This window comes from Phyllostomus discolor, chromosome 8 (genome assembly GCF_004126475.2).
Source record: "Phyllostomus discolor isolate MPI-MPIP mPhyDis1 chromosome 8, mPhyDis1.pri.v3, whole genome shotgun sequence".
Taxonomy (NCBI): Eukaryota; Metazoa; Chordata; class Mammalia; order Chiroptera; family Phyllostomidae; genus Phyllostomus; species Phyllostomus discolor.
This window is the reverse complement of record NC_040910.2, coordinates 71,023,174-71,048,319: the sequence shown is the minus strand read 5'-3', so window position 1 is coordinate 71,048,319 and position 25,146 is coordinate 71,023,174. Positions and strand designations below refer to the sequence as shown.

The 25,146-nt window shown below is 48.6% G+C and overlaps 2 protein-coding genes and 1 long non-coding RNA gene across 8 annotated transcripts; all 3 read left to right on the top strand.

Moving 5' to 3' along the window:
• Window positions 1-501: 501 nt before the first annotated feature.
• WRAP53 (WD repeat containing antisense to TP53) lies at window positions 502-16,540 on the top strand. Of its 5 annotated transcripts, none has more exons than XM_036033076.1 (11): window positions 502-600; window positions 742-1,146; window positions 1,315-1,413; window positions 1,651-1,762; window positions 14,141-14,229; window positions 14,425-14,515; window positions 14,621-14,753; window positions 15,326-15,534; window positions 15,764-15,867; window positions 16,027-16,161; window positions 16,277-16,540. In XM_036033076.1, exons 2-11 carry the CDS (start codon window positions 743-745, stop codon window positions 16,521-16,523), a joined length of 1,623 nt encoding a protein of 540 aa, XP_035888969.1. In that variant the 5' UTR covers window positions 502-600; window position 742; the 3' UTR covers window positions 16,524-16,540. The 5 variants fall into 5 exon arrangements, with proteins under 5 accessions (XP_035888969.1, XP_035888971.1, XP_035888972.1 ...); XM_036033078.1 differs by having other exon boundaries at window positions 511-1,146; window positions 15,326-15,418; window positions 15,524-15,534; XM_036033079.1 differs by having other exon boundaries at window positions 511-1,146; window positions 15,524-15,534.
• LOC118502098 lies at window positions 2,012-5,629 on the top strand. Its single transcript, XR_004904774.1, has 2 exons — window positions 2,012-3,906; window positions 4,116-5,629. It is a non-coding gene; the product is annotated as an uncharacterized LOC118502098 (long non-coding RNA).
• A 1,094-nt stretch (window positions 16,541-17,634) lies between the features above and the next one.
• Window positions 17,635-24,371, top strand: EFNB3 (ephrin B3). 2 transcript variants are annotated; one of them, XM_028534150.2, is made up of 5 exons: window positions 17,635-18,769; window positions 20,924-21,216; window positions 21,403-21,495; window positions 21,607-21,711; window positions 22,169-24,371. In XM_028534150.2, the coding sequence occupies exons 1-5, from the start codon at window positions 18,648-18,650 to the stop codon at window positions 22,576-22,578; spliced, it is 1,023 nt and encodes a 340-aa protein (XP_028389951.1). In that variant the 5' UTR covers window positions 17,635-18,647; the 3' UTR covers window positions 22,579-24,371. The 2 variants fall into 2 exon arrangements, with proteins under 2 accessions (XP_028389951.1, XP_035888975.1); XM_036033082.1 differs by having other exon boundaries at window positions 17,641-18,769; window positions 23,292-24,371.
• Window positions 24,372-25,146: the final 775 nt, after the last annotated feature.

Sequence of the window (25,146 nt, the reverse complement as noted above, 5' to 3'; positions counted from 1 at the left end):
TATTACTATCTGAAAAGATTTGTTCCTTGCCTTCAATACACAGCAACCTAAGCCTTAGTCTACTATCTTATTCAGTGTTGTATTTTCCAGCGCCTAGTACAGTACTGGGAAGAAACTAAGAGCTTAGTAATAAATATTTATTGAATGAGTGAAAAGACGTTAAGTCCGAGGAACTTGGCGAGTGAGAAGCAAAAGTTCATAACCTGTAAAATAAAACATGGCGGTAGCGCCCTCTTCAGGTGAAGTGGTGAGTAGGCGCTTTAAAAATAACCGTGGAAACTCACGCACTTCTCACCCGTGAAGAATCTTTCAGATTAAAATTCCCAGTAGCCACTGAAAGTCCCATGCTTGGAGAACGGTGAACCGTGATTTGTTACGTCCACGTTCTGCCCCTCCTTTGGGTCGCCCGCGAAATCTGATCTGAGAAGCGGGGTCCAATCGATAGGTGGGCCCAAATCCCGCGAGAGCAAGTGGCACAGAGAGACCAATCGGGCTAAGGTCAACAGTGCTTTCAACACTGGTGTTCCCCCCCCCCCACCCCGTGTTAGTTTCGCCTTCCGGGGTCTTCTGCCTTCTCCCGGAAGAAGAAGGAAGGTACAGGTGAGTTTCTCCAGTCGGCTTCCCGGATCCTTGCGAACTGCGAAGCTGTCTCGGTCGCTCCTCGGGCCAAGCAGATAGCTCGTAGCCAGTGGGAAGAAGGTTGCCTGGTCGAGGCCAATGCCTGCCGCGCTTCCTCTGCAGTATGAAGACGCCGGAGGCGCCACCGTTAGCTCCCGACTGCTTATCTTCAGACCAGGCCCCAACTTCAGCCCGTCTTTCTCCTCAGGCTTCCCGGATGGATAAAAATACGGACCCAGAACTGATGCCACTGCCATCTGAGGGGGATGATCCGCCCCTTGTGTTCCCAGATCCCATGGCTAGCCCAGCTGTGTCTCAAGAGCTGGGGGAGGAGGACCCAGCTTCTCTCTCTACTTCCCTGGAAACAGGGTTTGGAACTCCTAGTGAGTTGAGCCCTCGAATCAAGGAGCAAGAACTATCTGAAAATGTGAGCCTTCTTGCAGAGGAAACGAACAGGGCAGAATTGGGGCCTGGAGAAACCATGGAAGGTGTGTCTGCGGAACCCGCTCGTGAGGATGAGGATTCCACGTAAGTGGTGATGGTAGTTGATTCAGAAATTCGAGGAGATTAGAAGTGTGAGATGGATGGAAGTATGAGATATACCTTACCCTTCAATTCTTAGTCCTAATTCTCCACGTCTGCTTCCTCTTTGCTTTGGCGACTCAGGTTTGTTGTTCCCCCCCATCTTCCTTGCAGCACCTGGAACTACAGCTTCTCCCAGCTACCTCAGTTTCTCAGTGGTTCCTGGTCAGAGTTCAGCACCCAGCCTGAGAACTTCTTGAAAGGCTGTAAGTGGTAAGGAAAATGGGGCAGAGAGATAAACACCAGGATTTTCACTTTAAAATACCCCATTTATGTGGGAGTAAGAGTAAGAATCCCTCTTGGACTGCACTTCAGTTTCATCTAGGATAGTGTCTTTGACTCCCTTCAAGGTGTTCAGGGGCTTAGCAACCCCAGAGATAGGCTCAGCCCTAGTCCTAACACTTGGAAAATGTAGGTCTGCCCAGCTTTCTAACTCTTACTTACTCCTAGGGCTCCCGATGGTTCCTGCATCTTGACCAATAGTGCTGATAATATTCTGCGGATTTATAACCTGCCCCCAGAGCTGTACAATGAAGGGGAGCAGCTGGAATATGCAGAAATGGTAAGGGCAAAGGCTAAATCAGTCCCTTCTTCCTTCATCAGACACTGAACATTTTCTTTTTCTTTTTTTTTCCCCCAAAGATTTTATTTATTTATTTTTAGAGAGAGGAGAAGGGAGGGAGAAAGAGAGGGAGAGAAACATTGATTGGTTGCCTCTCATCTTCCATCTGGGGACCTGGTGCAGAACCCAGGCATATGCCCTGAACAGGAATCAAACCAGCGACCTTTTGTTCACAGGCCTTCCCAGGTCCCACTCAGTCCACTGAGCCACACCGGCCAGGGTGAGCAGTTCATTTTCCTCATCATGAATTTCTATACGTAGCATTTTCTAGCCTGAATTCTGAAGTCATTTAAAGAGGTGTTTGTTCTGCCTTGACCTGTGTGGCACAGTTGGTTGGGCACCCTCCCACAAAGTAGAAGGTCGCTGGTTCAGTTCCTGGTCAGGACATGTTCCTTGGTTGCAGGTTTGGTCCCCAGTTGGGACACATGCAAGGGGCAGCTGATCAATGTGTTTCTCTTACATGGGTGTTTCTCCTTCTCTTTTTCTCCCTGCTTTTCCTTTTCTCTAAAAATTAACAAAAATGTAAAAAGTTAAAAACTAAAAAAGGAAAAAAACAATAAAAAGATGTTTGTCCCTTTTAGTCAGGAATATGTGTTTTCCATAAAAGAGTAATGTATTTCTCATGACAGTACCTAATTGACTTACAGGTCTTTTTTTTTTATTATTTTGAGAGGACATTTATTAAAGTTGGTGACAGTGAAACAAGGAAGGTCTTAGGATAGAAGAAACAACAGGAGAGAGCCTAGGCAGGGTCCTTTGGCTCCCCGGAATGTCATAGAAAAGGGGCCTTGGGTCCTGGCCTGGTAGTTCAGTAGGTTAGGGTGACATCTGGATACACTAAGGTTGCAGGTTTGATCCCTGAGCACATACAAGAATAAGCTATTGAATGCATAAATAAGTGGAACAACACATTGATGTTTCTCGCCCTCTCCCCCTTCTTTTTATGAATCAGTTAAAAAGGGGAGGGGCCTTGGAAACAGGTTCAAGGGTCATGAGCTACCTGAGATGAGCTGCTGCTGCCCTTTGCTCCCCCAGTTGCACATCTCCTGGGGACCCTTAGAGTTTAGGAGATGGGCGCCTGAGAGAGAAGAAAGGTGTGGGCATGCACTGGGTAGGGAGAATGGCACCTGCAGATGTTTATTGAATGATTACCAATGTGTCAGTTACTGTTTGGTGCTAGGATAGTGGTGAATGACACAGATGAGCTGGTTTGCTTTCTTGTTTGCTCCCAAACAAGAAAGCAAAGTTTGTTTTGACAACAAACATGTAAACCAATAAATAATCAAGCTCATTACAGATTATGATAAATTCTCTAAAAGAAATAAAAAGAATAAGGAGAGGATAGGGTTTATATAAAAGAGTCAGGGTGGGGCCCTCTGTAGGGTGACATTTAAGCTGAGATCTGAAGGATTATGAGATCAGACGTGTGAAGAACAATGGAAAGAGCATTCTGGGGAGTCCGTGCTCTTCCAAAGACCAAGAGCTGGGAAGGAGCTATGTATGTTCAAGGAACAGAAAAAAGAAGACTTGACTGGGGTGGTGAATACCCAATACAGTGTACAGATGATGTGTTGTGGAATTGTGCACCTGAGAAGACCTGTATAATTTTGTTAACCAGTGTATAAGTTCAATAAGAAGAAAAAAGAAAGAAGGTCAATGTGTTTGGGCTGAGGCCAGTGAGGGGGAAGTGTGCTGGGGCTGGAGAAATGGCTAGTAGCCACATTGTGTCACATCTTGTGAGTAGGTCATTTGGAATTTATTTGAGAAGTCATGGGAGAGTTTTAAAACGTAAGAGCAAGATGGCGTCTGAAGTTTAGAGAATAGATTTTGGGAAGACAACAGCGAAATCAGGAAGACTCATTAGGATGCATTTTTCATGGTCCAGGCAAGAAATAATGGTGGTTTGGGCTAGGGTGGTGTCAGGAGAGACGGAGAGACGTGGATGGATTTGAAGTATGTTTTGTAGTACTTACAAGTCAGTTGGATGTGAAGGTTCAGGGAAGGAAGCAATCAAGGGTGATGTCCAGGTTTTTGCAGCTAGGTGGATGGTATATGATTTACTTAGGAGGAAATGGATATAAAAGGTATTGGGATGCCCTGGATTGAGCACTGGCCTGAGAACAAAAGTGTTGCGGGTTTGATTCCCAGTCAGGGCACATGGCTGGGTTGCAGGCCAGGTCCCTAGTAGGGAGCGTTCAGAAGGCAACCACACATTGATGTTTCTCTTCCTCTCTTTCTCCCTCCCTTTCCCTCTCCCTCTAAAAAAAATCGTAAATATATCTTTAAAAAAAAGGTATTGGGACAAGTCAAGGGTTTTTAGATACATTAAATGTGAAATGTAAAATTAAGGGGAGAAATCGGGGCAGGGGATATACTTTGAAAAGTGGTAGAGCATGTAGGTAAGTACCTTGTGTCTTAAGAATGGATTCCATCTCAGCAGAGAGTGTAGATGGAGAAGGAGAAGGCTCAAGCAGTGCCCTAAGTGTTCTAGCTTGTGGAGGTGGAGCGCAGGAGAAATTACAGCAGTGGAGGCAGAGTCATGTCTATCGCTGTTGAGAGTGAGGCAAATTTAGAGAATAACCCAAGAAGACATTAGTGATCTTGACGAGAGCAGTTTCCGAGGAGTGATGGAGGCAACAGCCTATTAGAGTGGGAAAAAAGGGAATATAGACAGTTCCTTGGAAGTTTTCTTGTGATACTCTGCTCGGGAAACTGAGAAATGGAATGGTGACCAGAGGGAATGTGTATCCAAAGACGGGCTGGTGGGGTGCCCCCTGTGTTGTCAGGGATAATGCCAGTCAACAGGAGTTGATGCTGTAGCAGAGAGGGTTAACAAAGTCACTGAGTAGGCAGGTGAAGACAGGCTCTAGAGCACATTCGAGGACTTTTGACAAGTGTGGGATCCTTCCTTGTGGTGGAAAGAAAGAAGATGCATTTAGAGGCACCTGCTTGGTGCTTGCAAGATTTTGGTGCCTCTCTCTGTTGGCTTTTCAGTGAGGCATAAAAGGAGATTATCAGCTGAAGAAGGAGGGTCTGTGGTGAGAGAGCAGAAGGTTTGAAGGATCGATCCCAGAGAAGCTCAGAACCACCAAGAAATGTGGTGTGCGCACTAGAAATTTGTTGCCAACCATTTAAAGTCCACCCCAGTTAGTGTGGTTATACATCTTTTCCCAACAGGTTAACTGACTATAGTTTCTCTGTAAAATGAGGATGATAACAATAGCACCTACCTCACACAGTTGTGAGAATTAAAAGAATTAGTGTAAAGTTTTTAAAACAGTGCCTGACATGTGCTAATTACCCAATAAGCCATAGTTGTCACTGATACTGGTTGAGTGCCAGCTTGGAGGAAAGTCTGGTTGGGGTGTCTTTAGTGGCTGCAGGAGTATGCGTGTAGTGGTTGTCTAGAATGTGAGGTGGGTGAGGAATGGATTGGAAATATAGTTTTGATGAAGCTGAATATGGGAATTGTGGTAGAAATAGCAGAGTAAGTGAACTGGCTGGGATGGAGATTGTAGTCAAAGATTGTGGTGGTGACGAGGCCCAGGACTCAGTTATGGTGAGTGGCTGCTGTAGACTGAAGGACGTGGCTGTGGGTGCTAAGGAGGTTAAAGAATGGGAAAGGCCAGGATGTTGGACAAATGCATCATTCTTTCATTGAGTCAGTCATTCAATATTTATTTTTTTAGTACATTTTATGTGCCAGACTGTGTTTTAGTGCCAGGGGTTAGTCAAAAACAACAAAAGTCCCCATCTTCGTGAAGTTTATATTCTAGTGCGGGAAAGAGGCACTTTTTTAAAAAGGTGGAAAAAAATGCACACACACATATGCACACACTTGGGCTAGGATGGTGTCCATAGAACTGGAGGGATGGATGGATGGATTTTGAGTCCTATTTTGTAGGACTCTGAGGACAATTGAATGTGGAGGTACAGGAAAAGAAGCAATCAAGGATAATGTCCAGGTATATACATAGATGGCACTTCTCCATGGTACTTAACAGCCATATATATAGACACACATATGTATATATAGTTTATGCATGTGTGTATATATATCTGGTAAGTGCCATGGAGAAAAATAAAGCAGGGAGAGGATTGAGAGAATGGATTACAATTTTTAAAAGGTGGTCATGAAAGACCCCATTATTTAGGTGACATTTGAGCAGAGACCTCAAGGAAGGAAGAGAGTGAACCAAGCTGATATTTTGGGGAAGAATGTGGTGGGCAGAGAGAATAGTTAGTTCAAAGTCCTAGTGGAAGTGGAAGTCACCAAGAATGACAGGAGTACCTGTGGGGAGTGAGACAGTGGACCAGGAGATGAAGTCTCAATGTAGGTGACAGAAAGTGGGGAGCTAGACAGATGGGAAGAACTGCAGAGAAGCTAGAGTTTGGAGAAGGGAAAATATTTGGAGATTACAGTGGGGAGCACAGTTGACACTCACCCACCTCCTGACCTTGAGGTGAGAATTAAAGAAAGTGTTGACAGCTTCCTTAAAGAAGAAGGGTGCCCAGCTCCGGCAGTGGTCCTGAATGCTGGCCCGACATACAGCTCTGTAAGACTGGAGTCTGCAGACGTTTGAATTTTCAGTGCCAGGTAAAAAGCATTCCAAGCCCTAGTTCCTGGAACAGAAACCAGAGGTGTCTCAGGGCCAGGAGACTGTGGTGCAGCCATCCTGAGAAAATTCAAGAGCAGGGATAGTTAGATGAGACCCTGAATACATGGGCAGCTGAGAGTTTATTGTGCAAATTCATAAAAAAAATGGAAATGTTAAAAAGGTAAACTGTCATCATTGACCACTCCACAAAATTCAGCCCTTTAAATTTTCTACATTTTTTTAAAGCTCTGTACAAGTATTGAAGCTTTTTATGTGGCTGTAATCCTATAGTAAATGGTTTTGTATACTGCTTTTTTCTATTTAATAGTTATGTCCTAAATGTTTTTCATGGTGCTACAGTCTTAATGGTGTGTGATATTGAGTGCCTATGATAGATAATTTTCTTACCTATTCCCATGTTTCGGACATTTGGCTTGTTTCCAAGATATTTATATATAAATTATTCAGTGAAGATCTTCATGTGTTTCGATGGAGATTGTTTTTTCCTAAAATTAAAAAAAACAGATTTTATTGATTTCTTTTTAGAGAGCAGGGAAGGGAAGGAGTAAGAGGGAGAGAAACATCAGTGTATGGTTGCCTCCTGTGCACCCCGAACTGGGGACCTGGCCTGAAACCCAGGCCTGTGCCCTGGCTGGGAATCGAACGAACTGGCATCCCTTTGGTTCACAGGCCAGCACTCAATCCATTGAGCCACACCAGCTGGGAATGATAGAGATTGTTTTTATAAGAGAAATTTTATGAGTAAGAAATAGCCTGGATCATGGAGGTGGAAGAGGGTTGAAGGGGGAAAAAAAGAAATACCCTATGTCAGACAGTACCAGTATTTGTTTTGTGTGTGTGTGTTTTTCCTTGATCTTAGGGGGGACGCTTACAGTTTTTGCCCATTGAGTATGTTGCTGGCAGTGGGTTTGTCATACATGACCTTTATTATGATTAGGTATGATCCCTTTATTCCCACTTTGCTGAGAGTTTTTATCATAAATAGGTGCTGGATTTTATCAAAAGCTTTTTCTTCATCTATTGATATGCTTATGTGGTTTTCATCTTTCATTTTGTTTACGTGGTGAATCACATTAATTGATTTGTGAATATTGTACCAGCATTGCATTCCTGGAATAAATCCCACTTGATCATGGTGTATGATCTTCTTGATGCATTCAGTTTGCTAATATTTTGCTGAGGATTTAGCATCTGTGTTCATCAGAGATATTGGCCATAATTTTCTTTCTTTGTAGTGTCTTTATCTGGTTTTGGAATTAGGATAATGCTGGCCTATGTGTGTGTGTTTTCAAAATGGATTTTAGAGAGAGGAAAGAACAGAGAAAAACATCGACTTGTTGTTCCTCCCACCAGCTGATTCAGACATGTGCCCTGACCGGGGCTTAAACTCGCAGCCCTCGTGTGTTTGGACACTGCTCAGATTAGCTGGGCTGCCTGGCCAGAGCTATCTTGTGTGTATTGTGATATAGATAGTCAATTTGTTTTCAAAGCTTTTGTGGGGTTTTTTTAAGTGTTGTTAGCATTGTGAGTGTTTTAGTTCTAACCCAGCCTTACTCGTTGGATGTTTTTATTTTTCTTTTTTTTTTAATTTTTAAAAATATATTGTATTGATTATGCTATTACAGTTGTCCCATTTCCCCCCCTTCACTCCCCTCCACCCTGTACACCCTCTCCCACCCATATCCCCCCCTTTAGTCATGTCCATGTGTCATACTTATAAGTTCTTTAGCTTCTACATTTCCCATACTATTCTTACCCTCCCCCTATCTATTTTCAACCGACAATCTATGCTACTTATTCTCTGTACCTTTTCCCCCTCTCTCCTCCCACTCCCCTGTTGCTAACCCTCCATGTGATCTCCATTTCTGTGCTTCTGTTCCTGTTCTAGTTGTTTGCTTAGTTTCTTTTGGTTTTGCTTTAGGTGTGGTTGTTAACAATTGTGAGTTTGCTGCCCTTTTACTATACATGTTTTTTCTTTTTTCTTTTTTTTTTTATTTTTTTATTTATTTATTTTTTATTTTTATTTTTTTATTTTTTTTTTTTTATTTCAATCATTGTTCAAGTACAGTTTTCTGCCCCCTACTCCCGTTTCAGCCCCTCCACCCAACCCTCCCCCCTTCCCCCCATTACCCCCCACCCTTAGTTTTTGTCCATGTGTCCTCCAAATTTGTTCCTGTAATCCCTACCCATTCCCCCCTGAAATTCCCTCTTCTCTCCCCTCTGGCCACTGTCAGACTATCCCCTATTTCAGTGTCTTTGGTTATATTTTGCTAGTTTTTTGTTTTGTTTTGTTTTGTTGTTTAGATTCCTGTTAAAGGTGATATCATGTGGTATTTGTCTTTCACTGCCTGGCTTGTTTCACTTAGCATAATGCTTTCCAGCTCCATCCATGCTGTTGCAAAGGGTATGAGCTCCTTCTTTCTTTCTGCTGTATAGAATTCCATTGTGTAACATGTTTTTTCTTTATCTTCTTTTCTTAGATAAGTCCCTTTAACATTTCATAAAATAAGGGCTTGGTGATGATGACCTCCTTTAACTTGACCTTACCTGAGAAGCACTTTATCTGCCCTTCCATTCTAAATGAAAGCTTTGCTGGATAAAGTAATCTGGGATATAGGTCCTTGTCTTTCATGACTTGGAAAACTTTTTTCCAGCCCCTTCTTGCCTATAAGGTCTCTTTTGAGAAATCAGCTGACAGTCTGATGGGAACTCATTTGTAGGTTACCATCCCCTTATCTCTTGCTGCTTCTAGGATTCTCTCCTTCATTTTTACCTTGGCTAATGTAATTATGATGTGCCTTGGTGTGTTTTCTTCTTGGGTCCAACTTCTTTGGGGCTCTCTGAGCTTCCTGGATTTCCTGGAAGTCTATTTCCTTTGCCAGAATGGGGAAGTTCTCCTTTTTTATTTTTTCAAATACGTGTTCAATCTGTTGCTTTTCCTCTTCCCCTTCTGGTACCCCTATAATTCGGATGTTGGAACATTTAAAGATGTCCTGGAGGTTCCTAAGCTTCTCCTCGTTTTTTTTTTTTAATTCTTATTTCTTCATTCTTTCCTGTTTGGTTGTTTTTTTCTTCCTTCTGGTCCACTCTATTGCTTTGAGTCCCAGTTTCCTTTCCATCACTATTGGTTCTCCATGCATCTTCCTTCATCTCTTTTATGGTAACCTGCATTTTTTCATCTAATTTGCACCCAAAATCAACCAATTCTGTGAGCTTCCTGATCACCAGTGTTTTGAACTGTGCACCTGATAGATTGGCTATCTCTTGGTCGCTCAAAAGGATGAGCCCTGGGGCATTGATCTGTTTTTCTGTTTGAGACATGTCTCTCTGTCTCTGTCTTTTTTTGTTGTTGTTGTTTTTGGTCTGGTCACTCCTGTTACAGTGAGGGGCGGAGCCTTAGGTGTTCACCAGGGCTGGGCACCCTAGTCGCTAGATTGTGACTTTGTATGTGGACGTGGGGGCGGGAGGGAACAATGGCGGCAACTCCATTCTCCTGGGACCCCAGTCCCTTCCCTGGGATCCTGGGTTGCGCGCTCTGCCCTGGTCCACAATTGCTGCCTCACTGGGTCTGCCAGCTGCCGCTTGCACACTCAGGGTCCACCCGCTGCAATCTTGTGCGCCCCGGATGCCTTATGCGCTCCCTCCTGGTTGCCTTATGCGCCCAGTTCTCCCTGTTCTCCGTGCACCGAGACCCACGCCCGGCTGCTCCTCTCCACCCCTCCCTGCCCTTCCTACCGGTCTGGATGAATGGGTCTACTTCAACTTCTTGGCTGTCCAACTTCCATTCAGATAAATTCTCTATCAGTTCTGGGTGTTATTCTGCCTCTAAATTGTTGTTGTTCTAATCAGTTCTGTGTGGACAACCGATCGGTTCTGCGTGGTTCTGTGAGGTGCATCCACCTATGCCCCCATCTTGCCGGAAGTCGTTTATTTTTCAAGTTTAGTATTTGGAAATGGATAAAGTTTATGTAGGTGGGGAAATTGGAGGGCATTTTTTGGTTTGATCCCTGGTTGGGGAACATGCCTGGGTTGCTGGTTCAGTTCCTGGTCAGGGTGTGTATGAGGGGCTGCCGATCAGTGTTTCTCGCATGAGTGTTTTTCTCCCTCTCTTACTCCCTCTCTTCTCCTCTCTCTAGATAAATAAATAAAATCTTTAAAAAATATATTTAAAAGAGTGTTCTTTCACATCAGTAAGAAAAAGGCAAAAACCTAATAGAAAAATGAACAAAAAGTGAACAAAAAATTAGGAAAAGGTATACTTAAATTGCTAATAAATCCATGTACCTGTATGCTGCTTCTTCCCAACATAGTTTCCCAATAACTCTTCTCCCTTCTCTGTCATTTCTCGGACTCCTATTCCTAACTCCCCAACCTCTTATCTGAGGACTCTCCCTCCCTGTGGCTCTTGCCTGAGGCTTTTACTTTCGTCTGCTTTTTCCAGAGAAGACTGTACATCCTATGTGCCTTATATATTTCACTGGGGGGCGAGGGGGCCCTCATTCCCAAATGCTGTATCCAGACAATTGTCCTTTCTCTTTGTAAAAACTTTTCCTTTGAGGCTTATGCTGTCTGATTTCTTCCAATCACTAAGGATATTGGCACCTCATAGTCCTCCTGTGAACCCCAAGTCCTTCCACCACATTGGTGACCTCAGGTATTCAAACCAGAAGCCAGGGTCTCATCCTTTAATGTTTTTCCTAATCCCCCACATCCAGTTAATGACCAAATCCCATTGAGTCTGCTTAATGTTTCTAATCCATCCACTTATCTCTCTACTCTGCTTCCTCTACTTCAATTCAGGATCCTATTATTTTGGGCCTGATGTTACTGGAATAGTCTCCTGTTTCCATTTGCTCATTAAGACATTATTTTAAATACTAGGTGTTGGAGAAACAGTATGAACAGGACAGATGTGATTCCTGCCTTCTCAGATAAGTATGATGTAGAGAGGCCCATAGGAACATGGAGCAGGGCACCTTGCTCAGCTTGAGGGTGTAGGGGGAGGCTTTCCCGTGGAAGAAGCATCTAAGAGACCTAAAGGATAATAGGATTCAGCCAGGAGAAGTTGGTGGCAGAGGTGGAAGAAAAATATTGCAGACCTTAGACATTAGTATGTGTGAAAGCCTACAGGTTGAGAGTATGGTGAGGTGGCACATTCTGAGAACAGAGAGCCAAAATGGTAGGATGTAGAGATCTTAAAGGAGTGAGTACGGAGAGTTGAGGCATGAGTAGTGGGTAGAATCCTGGTGAGGGAAGGCTTTGTAAAGAGATTGGGTTTTATACTGAGGGTTATATGGAGTTCTGAAACATTTTAAAGAGATGACGCTGTACAGAATTCCAATTTAACAAGGTTTCTAGGGCCTTCATGTGGCTATAGTGTAGAGAATGAGAATGGGTGGGCAGATTGGAGTGTAGGGGTGCAGAGAAGCCTTGAGAACGAGAGTTGTGGAGAAATTTATACAAAATATTTTATATATTTATTTTTAGAGAAAGAGGAAGGGAGGGAGAAGGAGAGGGAGAGGAACATCAATGTGTGGGTGCCCTTCACGTGGGCCTCACTAGGGACTCGGCCCACAACCAGGGCATGTGCCCTGACTGGGAATTGAACCTGCTACTCTTTGGTTCACAGCCCACGCTCAATCCACTGAGCTACACCAGCCAGCGCAAGTTGTGGAGAAATTGATAGCAAGAAGGCAGTGGCTTCGTGTGGAATGAAGGGGATTGGACAGATTCAAGAGAACCCCAAGAAGTAGAATTGGCAAGGTATGAGAGTGGGTTGGACTGGAGTGGGAAAAGAGTGGGGAGGAGGAGGTGTCGTCAAGGCTGGTGCTCAGATTTCAGGCTTAAAAATTGGCTGTGGATTCCAGGAGTAATAGCAGGCTTGAATGTGGCAGATGATGGGCCCTTAAGGACAAGTTGAGTTTGAGGTGCCTGTGGGAAATCCACATGGAGCTTTCTACCAGGTAGTTGAATATAGGGGTTCCGAGTAGAAAGTAGAAACTGAATGGTTGGATGGCATCACCCCAGGTTCAGCAAATAAATAACTGACAAAGGACTGGTATCCAGATAATTTAAAGATTTTCTTCAAGCCCTGGCTGGTGTGGCTCAGTTGGTTGGGTGTCCTCCTGCAAGGTGATGGGTTGCTGGTTCGATCCCTGGTCGGGGCTCGTGCCTGGGTTGCTGGTTCAGTTCCTGGTCAGGATGTGTCTGAGGGGCAGCCGATCAGTGTTTCTCACATCAGTGTTTTTCTCCCTCTCTTTCTCCCTCCTTTCCCCTCTCTCTGGATAAATAAATAAATAAAATCTTTCAAAAAATTATTTAAAAAGAGAGTTCTTTCACATCAGTAAGAAAAAGACAGAAACCTAATAGAAAAATGAATAAAAATTATGAAAAAGCATACTTAAATTGCTAATAAACACAGATAAATGTCTCAAAAAATAGATAAAAACTTAACCTCAGTAGTAATGAGGGAAATGCAAATGTATACCAATTCATAGCCTTCAAATTGAAAACAGTTTAAGTATGGCAACACCAACAGGGTGTAGAGCAACAGACACTCATGCTGTTGGTGGAAGAGTGGACCGGGATGGGCCCTTTGGGAAAAAATGTGACATGATCTAGCGGAGTTGGCGAAGTGCATACCAGAGAGCCCAGTAATTTTCCTCTTTAGTAGAAACTACAGAGAAACCCTCCTGCATGTACACCAGAATGTTAAAAAGCACACTAGCTAAAAAATGGAAAGACATCAGTGACTGCGGATAGAAGATGATAGATGAGCCCTGACCAGTGTGGCTCAGTGGGTTGAGGGCCGGCCTGTAAACTGAAAGGTTCCTGATTCAATTCCCAGTCAGGGCACATGCCTGGGTTGCAGGCCAGGTTCCCAGTTGGGTGTGTTCAAGACACCACTGATTGATGTATCTGTTGCACATCTATGTTTCTTTCCCTTTCTCCCTCCTTCCCCTTCTCTCTAAAAATAAATAAATAAATAAATAAAAGTAAGAGCATGAAACTGTCCTTTAAAAAAGATGAGTAGAGTAAGCAGTGAAAATACATGAATTAGAGCTAAATGTGTCACCATGGTTAACTCACAGTCAAACAAATGCATGCAGTGTGATACTGTTAATATTTAAGGTTAAGGACATGTGAGTCAATGCTATATGTTGCGTTTTCTTTGTGTAAACATAGTCCTAAAGAAATTCATGAGAATGATAAATTCACGATTGTGTTTACCTCTGAGGGAAAGTTTTTTTGGGAAGAAGTTTTAACTGTTTTGTATATTTTATTTCTTAAACTGGAGGAGTCAGAGGGTGGGGGGGTTGGGCATTTTTTTTTAACACTTTGCCAATTTGAACTATGTAATTATTTTAAAGTCTCAAATGGCATCTAGTAGGTGCTTAGTAAACATGCTTACTATGGGTTCGTTCTTTGTCTCTGGGTTGGGATATTATTTATTTTTTCTTCTTTAAGTGTTTAAAAAGCAAAAGGATGAATATGTATAACTTTTGGTGGCCCAAATCTGACAAAGTATGAGCTGACCTTTGAATGTTGAGATCAAGAATCTGTTCTTCATATTGACCACATCTGCCTTCTCCTGCCTGGTTAAATGCTGACAAATGATCTCCCTCCGCCATTAAACTGCTGGAGATCCGAGCCTGTCTCCTTTCCCTGCCGGTAACCCAGGCATTCCATCTCTGTCCAGGTCCCTGTCCTTCGGATGGTGGAAGGTGACACCATCTATGACTACTGCTGGTATTCTCTGATGTCTTCATCCCAGCCAGATACTTCCTAGTAAGTGATGGCCTCTGCCTCCCCTACGACCCCCAACAGTTTCTCCCTCTACTGAGAGAGAGTCCAGGGCTGCCTAGGGATTTCGTGGGGAGGAAAGCTTGGGGCACCTTCAGATGTGATCTGAGAGGGCTGGTCAGTTGGCTTCCTCCCCTTCCTTTGATAGCAGTGGGGTCTCAGAATCCTTGTTTCTCTCAGTGTGGCCAGCAGCAGCCGGGAGAACCCGATCCACATCTGGGATGCATTCACTGGAGAGCTTCGGGCTTCCTTTCGCGCCTACAACCACCTGGTAGGGACCTCCCGCTCAGCCCCAGGTTCATCCTGGCCCTGCTTTCCTTCCTTCAGGACAGTTAAGGCTTTACTAGGCCTGTTTTCAGCTCTTTCCTCCCTCCAGGATGAGCTGACAGCAGCCCACTCACTTTGCTTCTCCCCGGATGGCTCCCAACTCTTCTGTGGCTTCAACCGGACTGTGCGTGTCTTTTCCACGGCCCGGCCCGGCCGTGACTGTGAGGTTCGAGCCACGTTTGGTAAGCATCTGTGCTTTTAAGAGAGGAAGAAAGAAAAGGGTACTGCTATGTGTAGAGGGGACTTGTGTGAGCCAGGGGACCACATGTGGGGGAGGGTCACATCCTCCTGTGTACAGCCCGGGGAGGCAGGTAATGCCTAGTGTCCAGAGGAGCAAAGAGTCTAAGGGAGGAGATGGAGTTTTCCCAAGGCCAGCCTGCTGGGTAAAGAGGTAGTTCACTCCAAGCCCAGTCCCTGTCAGCTGTGTACCTTTTGGTCTCCAAAATCTTAGTATCTCTAGGTGATAGTAGGTGAGTCTGATTCTATTTTCCTATAAGCCTTCAGCTTTCCGTTCCTTCCAGGAAAGGTAGATTTGAGAGGGAAAAAGCAGGTCTTGGGCATTTAAATCCTTTGTGGGGATAGAAGGATCTGGGGAGTATCAGAGGTCTTCATCTTGCTTGTAACAAATGGGGCAGGGGAGACATTGAGTCCTGGTGTGTGGGCTCTGGGACAAGAGACAGAGGTGTACCTCTGATTAGCCTGGTTAATGTCAGGTGCTGTTGCCCCTCCCCCACTTTGTTCCTTCCCTTTCTAGCAAAAAAGCAGGGCCAGAGTGGCATCATCTCCTGCATCACCTTCAGCCCAACCCAGCCCCTCTATGCCTGTGGCTCCTATGGCTGTTCCCTGGGTCTCTATGCCTGGGATGATGGCTCCCCTCTCGCCTTGCTGGGAGGCCACAAAGGGGGCATCACCCACCTCTGCTTTCACCCTGATGGCAATCGCTTCTTTTCAGGAGCCCGCAAGGTAGGAGTCACGTTCTGAGCTCCCAAAGGGCAGTAGGCAGGATTAGGAATATAGTCTAACACATTGGGGATTAGATGTGGGGGAAAAAACTCAACCCAAGCTAAAGGAAAGGAGTGCCTGTAAACCTTGAGGGAAGCGGGGATGTCGGGGGGGGGGGGGGGGGGGGGGCGGGGAACGGCGCAGTTAGGGGTAGAGACGGGTGGACTCCAGGACCTTGCTCTGTCTTCAGGATTCTGAGCTTCTATGCTGGGATCTCCGGCAGCCTGCTCATCCACTATGGTCCCTAAGCCGCGAGGTGACAACAAATCAGCGCATCTACTTTGATCTGGACCCGTGAGTGACTGTGGGTCCTTCCTGCCCAGGGCCCAAGTGCCCACAGGGATGCCCAGCTGTAGCCCAGATCCCAGCCCCTGGGTATGAGGAATTCCTGCCCCAGAGGCTGGGCATAGAATTCCTGACTCCATGCCAGCAAGCCTCTGCTCCCTCCCCCAGGACTGGGCAGTTCCTTGTGAGTGGCAGTACTAGCGGGGCTGTCTCTGTGTGGGACACCGGCAGGTCTGAGCATGAGAGGACGCCAGAGCCAGTGCTGAGTTTTTTGCCCCAGAAGGACTGCACCAATGGAGTGAGGTCATCTGTTAATTCCACAGATCTTGGGGCTCGGGTTGGAGAGGGAGGCGGATTGCTGAGGGAGCAATTGTCCTTTCTCAGGGTGTTGACCGACCCTGCCCATTTCTCCCTCCAGCCTGCACCCTAGCCTGCCTCTGCTGGCCACTGCTTCTGGTCAGCGTGTGTTTCCGGAGCCTACAGAGAGTGGAGATGAGGGGGAGCAGGAAGTGGACCTTCCTCTGCTCTCTATGCGCCACGTCCACCTTGAATGTCAGCTTCAGCTGTGGTGGTGTGGGGGGACCCCAGACACCAGTATCCCTGATACTCACCAGGGTGAGGAGGGACAGGGAGGGACAAAGGGAGGTGGAGGTGAGTTTATATAAAAATGTTTTATATGATACTAGAGTCTTTGTGTCTGTTTGGGGAGGCAAATGATAGAGAGGGCGATTGGGAGGGGTATTAGTGGGCTCCCTTGTCCAGCAGCAGTGGGGACTGGCATATTGTTCCTGAAACCAGGGTTGAGAGGTGGGACCAGGCAGGAGCCAATGGGACTGCTGAGTTTGGTGTGAAGTCAAGTGAGTGGGGGTGGGGCTTCATACCAATGACTGGTTGGTTGCTAGGCAACTTGGTAAACTGAAGGGGGGAACCTGTTTGAAATCTCACAAGGTGGGTGGCAGGGGTCAAAGTGATCGTGGCTGAGCAGGAGTGGTAGGAGCTGTGTGTCAGACTGTTGGGCATGACTGTGTCAGACTGTGCAGACAGTGGCAGACGAGACACCCGCTCTCTGGCTCAACACTGTTTACCATCATCAAGCAGCAGAGGGACCATTACTCAGCTCTGGGGGAGGGGAGCAGAAGCACCCCTCTTCCTGACCCTGGACTCCCCCAGGAGGCAGGTGACTTAGTAGCCAGAGTCAAGGACACACTTTAAAAAGACTAAAGGTGTTTAAAGACACAGACGTCACAGTCTGTATTCCCATTAGATGCAGGACAAGGGTGAGTCTTTGATTCAGCAGTTGTCACTGGTGGTGGTTCTCCATTTATCTGCTCTGTCTTTGAGGGTGGCGGGGGAGTATGTTATTTCCAGCGGCAGCTCCTCCCCCACACACACCTTGCCAAACCCTGTGAAGGGGAGCTCTGAAGAGATACTGTCAGCAGGGGATTTGATTTTGGACCTCAGAGTGGAAGGGAAGGGACCGGAGGCCTGTGACAGTTCAACAGGGAAGAGGAATGTCACCTCTGCCCAGAGGTGCTGAAAGCTAGGGTTCTTACACCCAAAAAGCATACCCCTCCCTTCCCCCAGGATAATTGGAAACAGCCCTTGCAGCTGAATGTGGGTTTGGGGTTATAGGTACTCCCTTTCCTCTCTCAGCTTCACTTCTCCCCATAGCCATCAAAGAAGGGCCCAAGTTTACCCTCCAATCTCTTGCTTTTCACCCAACCCTAGATAACAGTAAAGGATAACAGGAGATTACCTGTTACCCTTTAACAGTAAAAGGATAACAGGAGACTGTGGCAATGAGCGGGAGTTCAGCAACCTGGGTTTGGTTTCTGGCATTATCTTAGACACTATGACCTTGGGCAAGTCCCGGGACGCCCCGCCCTCCCCAGCCTCAGTTTCTTTATCACTGCAATGGGGATACTTTAGCTCGGCCCCGCCCACCTCACACAGGTGGTCGTGAAGATAGCTCAGTGCACTTGGTGATGTACGAAGCCTTCAAGGTTATCATTCTCTTCAGACCGCTCGGGAGCATTGGTGTTGTTTTGGGATGCGGGAGGCGGAGGCTGCGGGAGCGAAAGGGGCTGGGTTCCTGGGATAGAGAAGAGAGGAGCCTTTCTGGATCTGAGGCGAAGATTCCTAGCTCTCGGGAGACGAAAGGGCCGGAGGGCAGACGGGCAGAAACAGCCTGAGACGGGAGTCTCAAAGACAAAGGGGGCGTGAGAGACCGCGCCAGGGAGCAAGGCGGCGGGAGGTGCGCTGGGAGAGGGAGGTGTGGGGGCGTGGGCTGCGGGATCCTGCCGCCCGCTCCGTCTCAAGCTCCAGCTCCGGTTTTTCCCTCCGCCATCCTCTCCCCCTCCCCGCCTCTCCTTTAACTCCCCCTCCCGGGCTCGGGACTGGTTTCCTCCCTTAGCCCGCTGCCCTCAATCCCGGCGAGGCTGGGGCTCCGGCTTGGCGCCCCCTTCTTAGCTCCCTTGTCCGGTGCTCCATGCCACCTCCGCCGGGTCCCTGGCTCCCTCAGTCCCCGGCTTAGGCCCGCTCACTAACCCCGAGGTGCTGAGCCTGGGCTGGGACGTAGGGAGCCTGCAGACCTCCTCTGGAAGGGCTCCTGAGGGCTGAGCGCTCCCGAGTGGGGCGCGGGCAGAGCAGGAAGCAGGTCCGCGTGGGAGCGGGGGTGTCAGCCGCCCAAGAGGTCGGGGCAGAAAAGCCAGGACAGCAAAGGCAGTCACCCCAGGGGGTGAGCGACTTTAGGGGAGTTAGTGCCCCGCCCCCCAGGCCTTGGTGGGGTCATGGGGGCCCCCCAATTTAGGCCGGGGGGCGTGCGAGTCGGGGCCCTGCTGCTGCTCGGTTTTGGGGGGCTGGTGTCTGGGCTCAGCCTGGAGCCTGTCTACTGGAATTCGGCGAATAAGAGGTGAGCGATCCGGGCTGGGGAGACCCTACACCCTCCCAGTAGGAGTATGGAAGGTTTGGGGACTTCGGGGGCTGAGTTCGCTGAGCTGGGAGGAGGCTGAAGGGAGGTAGCTGATGCTTTGCCGGCAGCTGATGGGTTACTAGACAGAGGTGATCTTGGGAGCCAGATTCCTGGGTCACAAACAGAGCTGGATGTGGGTGGTGATATCCAGGTGTTGGGAGTTTGAAGGACCCCAAAGGGCAAGGATCCGAAAGTTCACGGGGAGCTGGGAGGGCAGTGGAGTAGTTACAGTTGTTTGTGGGAGACTTGCATGGTGTCGGGGGCTGGGCTTGGAGGGAGCCTGGTTAGTGTCAGCTCTCAGGAGAGCAGCTGAGTAGGTGCTGCTGAAGCGTTGAAGGGAAAGGCAGGGTGCCTCCCACCCCAGAAGGGACTCTGGTGGAGATGGGAGGGAAGGGGGCTCAGTTTGGGGACAGCTCCCCCAAGGCTTCTTGACTCTTCACACAGTTTCCCAACTCTTGCACACAGCTCTTGGTGGAACAATTTCCCAACCAGATGATAGCTGTCCGTTTCTGGCTTGGGGACTTCTTTCTGGAAGAAGCCTGGAGCCCCATAAAGCCCTTCTTTTGCCCTCTTGCATCTGGAGTCCCAAGAACTCCGTTGCCCCCTCCCCCATCTTTGCTGCAGACTCTCCCATTAGACCCCTCTGTTCTGTGGCATGCTTGCTTTGCTCCGAAAAAAGGCCAGGGGTCAGATGAAACTTCAAGCCACACATGGTAGGACAGAACCCTTGGGAGGTCATCTGGGCCCCTTGGCTCCATGCAGATCTCATTCCCCATTAGCAAAAGAGTTCTGTATTTTGAAAAGTTCCTACCTCCCTGCAGGGTCTGTGTGAGGCCCTGGGAAGAGGGTGAACTTTGGAGCTCATCAAATCCTAAAGTCTTAGCTCAGTGCTTTGAGCTGTGTGGCCTTGGGCACGTTACTTAACCTTTCTGATTTGGTATCCTCAATCCTTATAGCTTTTATGAGGATTAGAGGTAAGATGATGGAACATATGTATTCATTAAAGGAGCACTAGGATTATTGCCCTTCCTATCTGTACTTCACAGCCTCCTTCACATTTCCCTGTTCTGGCCTCCCTCCCATATCTCTTTGGGTATAATCTCAACTGTTTTTTCTCTACTCAGTTTCCTATCCACCAACTCCCAGCTGCAGTTTATCTGGTACAGCTTAAGGACATTAGGTTTATTCTACTAGAGTTGAGAAAAGGGAATTGGGGTGTTCTGGAGACTCTTTGGATGTTGGGTGGGAGAGGGTCATTTGAGAATCTTGGAAGATACAGAGCAGCAGTCCCCTGGGATCCAGTTCTGAGACCCTGTCTGCCACTAATGGCAGGGAGGTGCTTCAGTCTTTGGCAGATATTAGCTGTGCTAGGCTAGTGGATGGCTGAGCAGAGGGAGGTGGGGGCTTGTGTTGGCTATGGTTAGAAAAGTCAGCTCCTTCAATTTCATAGCAATGGGGCACTTTTGACAGAGGTCTGAGACTTGGGGGGGGGGGACGACGAGATGTACCAAGCAGGGAAATGTTGGGCAGCTGGCCCCCAGACCCTGGTTCCCATTAGCCCCATTTAGGGCCATTGCCAGACCAGGCTCTTGCCTCCTGTCACATTGCCTGGTTAACTCGGGGCATTGGTCTGGATTGCCCTCCCCCCTGCCCTCAACCTTTGCCCTGAAATCCCTGAAATTTGGTGGTGGCCTGGAGGAGGGGAGGCTCTGCCCCCATGGTTGCCTGCCAAGGAATAGTGAAATCACCTGGGAGGGGTGGGCTGTGTGGTTCCAGAGAGGCCAGCTCCTTGGTAACTGGCATCCTGTTGCCACGGCAACAGAGCTGATGATGAAGGGAGAGATGGCAGTGTGCATGTGGTGAGGGCAGGCTGAAGAGTGCATTTGGGCACACCAAGGGGCAGGAGACCTCTGAGCCTGGCTTCCTGCTGCTTCCAGCGTGAGCTTACAGAATCCTTAGTGCCTGCTCTATCAGAATAGACTTTTCAGTCAGACAAAGGCTGTTCTGCAGGGATGTGGGATGAGGGAGGCAAAGCTCTGGGGGCCAGACCTCTGACACCTCTCCCCCTTGTTCACCTTGACCTCCTCCTCATAGGTTCCAGGCAGAGGGTGGTTACGTGCTCTACCCTCAGATTGGGGACCGGCTAGACCTGCTTTGTCCCCGGGCCCGGCCTCCTGGCCCCCACTCCTCTCCTAATTATGAGTTCTACAAGCTGTATCTGGTAGGGGGTGCCCAGGGCCAGCGCTGTGAGGCACCCCCTGCCCCAAACCTTCTTCTCACTTGTGACCGGCCAGACCTGGATCTTCGCTTCACCATCAAGTTCCAGGAGTATAGCCCTAATCTTTGGGGCCACGAGTTCCGCTCACACCATGATTACTACATAATTGGTAATGTTGGGTAGAGGGAAGGTTGAGTGGGGAAGTGCCCTTGGGATGGAGGGCAGATGAAGGAGGGGCCACCAGAGCCAAGAGACATCCCTTATACCCTTGGGTGGTGTTGGGGCCAGGGCACAGAAACAAGGTTGAGGCTAGACTTTGGGGTGCCGACTTCTCCCTCTGGCTCTTTTCTCCCAGCCACATCAGATGGGACCCGGGAAGGCCTGGAGAGTTTGCAGGGAGGTGTGTGCCTTACCCGAGGCATGAAGGTTCTTCTCCGAGTGGGACAAAGTGAGTGGGGTTTGGGCGCATCTCCTAGAAGCCGAGGGAGGTTGGGGCAGTACCATCAAGGTCAGGGGCTGCCGTCTCAGCTGCTTTCTCTTGGGTCTTCCCTACCTCCAGGTCCCCGAGGAGGGGCTGCCCCTCGAAAGCCTGTGTCTGAAGTGCCCATGGAAAGAGACCAAGGGGCAGCCCACAGCCTGGAGCCTGGGAAGGAGAGTGTGCCAGGTAGGAACCAGGGGTCCAGCCTTCTCCCTTCCCCAGCCTTCTCTGCTCTTGGATCCCAGCTGTCTTGCCTTCACCCTCTCCCTCCCTCTTTAGTTTTTTTTTTTTTTACGGGGTTGGGGGGATGATACAGGAAAGAGGAGAAAAGAGGATGGGAGGGTGGGAGGGAAATGGAAGCCAAATGAGGAAAAGACTCAATTAGAACTAATTAGCTAAGTCAGCGCTTCAATCAGTGCTGTCAGAGAAGTGCAGGGTGGGGGGACTCTTTGGCACAGAGCTGAAGGGCTGGACACACCTGGATTCTGAGCTGGGCTTGGAAGGGTGGAAGGGAGGTGGGGTCCCCAAGGGTCCTGGGCACTGCTGAGGAAGCCCATGGGGACCCCCAAAGCTGGCTGTCCAGATGCCTAGGTGGCTCCTTCAGCCCCTCCCCCTCTTTCCTCCTTCACCCCTTCCCTGCCAGGTGACCCCACCAGCAATGCAACCTCCCGGGGTGCTGAAGGCCCCCTGCCCCCTCCCAGCATGCCCGCAGTGGCCGGGGCAGCAGGGGGGCTGGTGCTGCTCTTGCTGGGCGTGGCAGGGGCTGGGGGTGCCATGTGTTGGCGGAGACGGCGGGCCAAGCCTTCGGAGAGTCGCCACCCTGGTCCTGGCTCCTTTGGGAGGGGAGGGTCTCTGGGTCTTGGGGGCGGAGGTGGGATGGGACCTAGGGAGACTGAGCCTGGGGAACTAGGGATAGCTCTTCGGGGCAGTGGGGCTGCAGACCCCCCCTTCTGTCCCCACTACGAGAAGGTGAGTGGTGACTATGGGCATCCTGTGTACATCGTACAGGATGGGCCTCCCCAGAGCCCTCCAAACATCTACTACAAAGTATGAGGGCTCTCTCACCTGGCTCTCTTGGATCCAGCCCTTCTTGTGGTGCTCCTCCAGTGTAATTTGTGGTTGGAGGGACACTTCTAGCATCCCCTTGGCCCCCTTTGCCCCACCAGCTTCTTTGCTCCTCTTGGCTGTTACCCTCTCCTCTACTTGTAGCATTCCTTAAGATTTTCACCGAACCATTTCCTGCCCTGTGGTTGGCCATGTGTGCCCCTCTCTGTGTTCCCGGGTCCTTATTCCCTTGGGAAGGAGGCAGAGACTCAGCCACCTCTTCTGACTGTGACCCAGGGATCCTTACTCCCCTCACCCACTGAGAGCTGGGGGCGGGAACAGTCTGTCTTTTGCTTGGCACCTCTTTCTTTCTGCCTCTCATTGTTTTTCTCTTCTCTTCTCTCTCTCATTCTCTTTCTCTCTTCTGTCTCTAGGTCTGTTCCTCTTCCCTAGCATCCTCCTCCCTACATCTCCTTTTATCCTCTTGGCTTCTTAGCCTGTGCCTCCCCCATCTCCTGGGTTGGGGCATCAAAGCTCTTCTCTCAGCTCCCTCTTCTGACCTCTTATCAACTACTCCCCTGAGTCTGCCAAAAATGGGGGCCTTATGGGAAAGGCTCTGGTTCTCCACTCCAGCTCAGGGCATGGGCAGCAGGGCCTCCTCCACCCTGCCCCAGGCCTCTACATACTTACTCCAGCCATTTGGGGTGGTTGGGTTATGACAGCTACCATGAGAAGTGTCCTGTTTTGTCCAGTGGCCAATAGCAAGATACGAACCATTTGGGACACATATGGACTTGGTCTGATGCCGAATGGGTCACTTGGGACAGGAAGTGGCTTGCTCCAGATAAGAAGTCACCAGGCCTGGACAGAAGTGGCCTGGGAAGTGGCAGAAGCAGTACAGCAGGAACTGGAAGTGCCTTCATCCAGGACAGGAAGTAGCACTTCTGAAACAGGAAGTGGTCTGGCTGGAACTCAAGTGACTTAGTCTGGGGGTTTGTGGGGAGGGCTGTGGATGGTTCTTACTCTGTGGAGAAGGGTGGCGGGGCAGGAAGAGCTTCCTATTTCAGGAGGAAGCTGGAACTTACCAACTGTAAGAAGATTGGGTGGACTGAGGAGGATTTTCCTAGTATTCAGTGGCACTTCCCAGGATCCCCCTTCCTTTGTTCTCTGTGCTGCTTTTAAGACAGCTAAGATGACTGCCATCTGCTATGGCAGGTCTAATTTGTCTTGTTCTTTTTCCCTTTCCATGTTCCAATATAATCTCTGTTATTCAACAGGACTACCCCATGTGTTGTCCCCTGGTATCCCAGATGGCTGTCTTGTTCATCATATCCTCCATTTCCTACTCTCTTCAAATTCAACACAGCTCCCTTCTTAGTGACCAAAATGGTGGCCCACTGACTGGTCTAGCTGACAATGGCACTTAGCAACTGCCACTGTTTCCATAGTTACCAGCTTATACCTTTTCCTGCCCTCTAGTGTACAACTGGATGTTGCCTCAGTTTCCTCCCAGCTCAGTTTCATTAGACCAGAGCTGCCCTTGGGCACCAAGTTGGCCACCTCAATCACCAGCCACATAGTTGCTTAGTCCACCAGAGGTCAAGTCATCTCTCTGGTGTAGTTCCCAGCTTTCCCAGCTCCTTCCTGATTTTTCTAATTGCTCCATCCAGGGAACAGGAAGTTGCTGTTGCCATGGGGGAGGTGGCAGGGTGTGGCTGTCACCTCAATAGTTTTACTGTAAAAGGGAAATTTGAAGAACAAAAACCAAAAAAAGAATAAAAAACTTCAAAAGTTAATGAGAAGGCTGGAGAATGACTGGACGTGAATTGGGAAGGACTGGTGGATAGAATGGCTTTCAAGCTGAGGGTTGGATTGCATGAAACCAAAGGGAAGGATAGCAAGAGGGTTGGGTTGGAGGGGTGAGGTGGGCAGTGCCTTGGGGGAGGGGGTAATGCACTGTGTGAGAAGGCCCAGGAAGGCCTTCTCTGGCAGCCGGAGAAGAACCCAAGCAGGAGGGAGAATTGCTAATAACATCTGGTGGGGTGTATGTGAATATAAGTTCACACGTGGGAAAAGCCTGAGTGTCCATTGCTAAAACCAAAGCACTAGAGATAAGGCAAATCACAGTCAGAAACAAAGTAGGAAAAAACATAGAGTCTATTCTCCACCATCGCTGCCTAAGACACCTCTGACTGGGCGTTTTGCTTTGAGGAGAAGGGGTGTGGCTGCCCAGAAGACTAAAGCTCCTTCTCTCCTGGCTCCCTATACTCACACAACCTAGGCTCTTTTCCCTTAAAGGACCAAGGTGCCCAACCCCTGAGACTCAACTCCATTCTCCAACCACAAAAGCAGCCGTCAGGAGCATCGTTGGAGCTGGTTGGCAGGGGTCACAACCTCTGCCCTACCCGCCCCTATCCTGACTCTAGGTTCTCTCCCGCTGTCTCCCATCTGCCTGGAGGTCAAGGGGTCCTCCTGCACCTCCTCTGTCCAGTAGGTCCCCTGCCCCTTCCCCTGTCTGAGTGAGATGCCTGGATCCCGAGAGGTGCAGGCACTGTAGGAAGGAGGTTGAAAACTGGG

Excerpts from the sequence above, each read along its gene's own strand:
- WRAP53 (XM_036033076.1), top strand. The coding sequence starts at position 743 with ATGAAGACGCCGGAGGCGCCACCGTTAGCTCCCGACTGCTTATCTTCA. Across the intron at positions 14,754-15,325 it reads TGAGGTTCGAGCCACGTTTG|CAAAAAAGCAGGGCCAGAGT; the intron begins GTAAGCATCTGT and ends TTCCCTTTCTAG. Across the intron at positions 15,535-15,763 it reads TCTTTTCAGGAGCCCGCAAG|GATTCTGAGCTTCTATGCTG; the intron begins GTAGGAGTCACG and ends CTCTGTCTTCAG.
- EFNB3 (XM_028534150.2), top strand. The coding sequence starts at position 18,648 with ATGGGGGCCCCCCAATTTAGGCCGGGGGGCGTGCGAGTCGGGGCCCTG. Across the intron at positions 18,770-20,923 it reads TGGAATTCGGCGAATAAGAG|GTTCCAGGCAGAGGGTGGTT; the intron begins GTGAGCGATCCG and ends TCCTCCTCATAG. Across the intron at positions 21,712-22,168 it reads TGGGAAGGAGAGTGTGCCAG|GTGACCCCACCAGCAATGCA; the intron begins GTAGGAACCAGG and ends CTTCCCTGCCAG.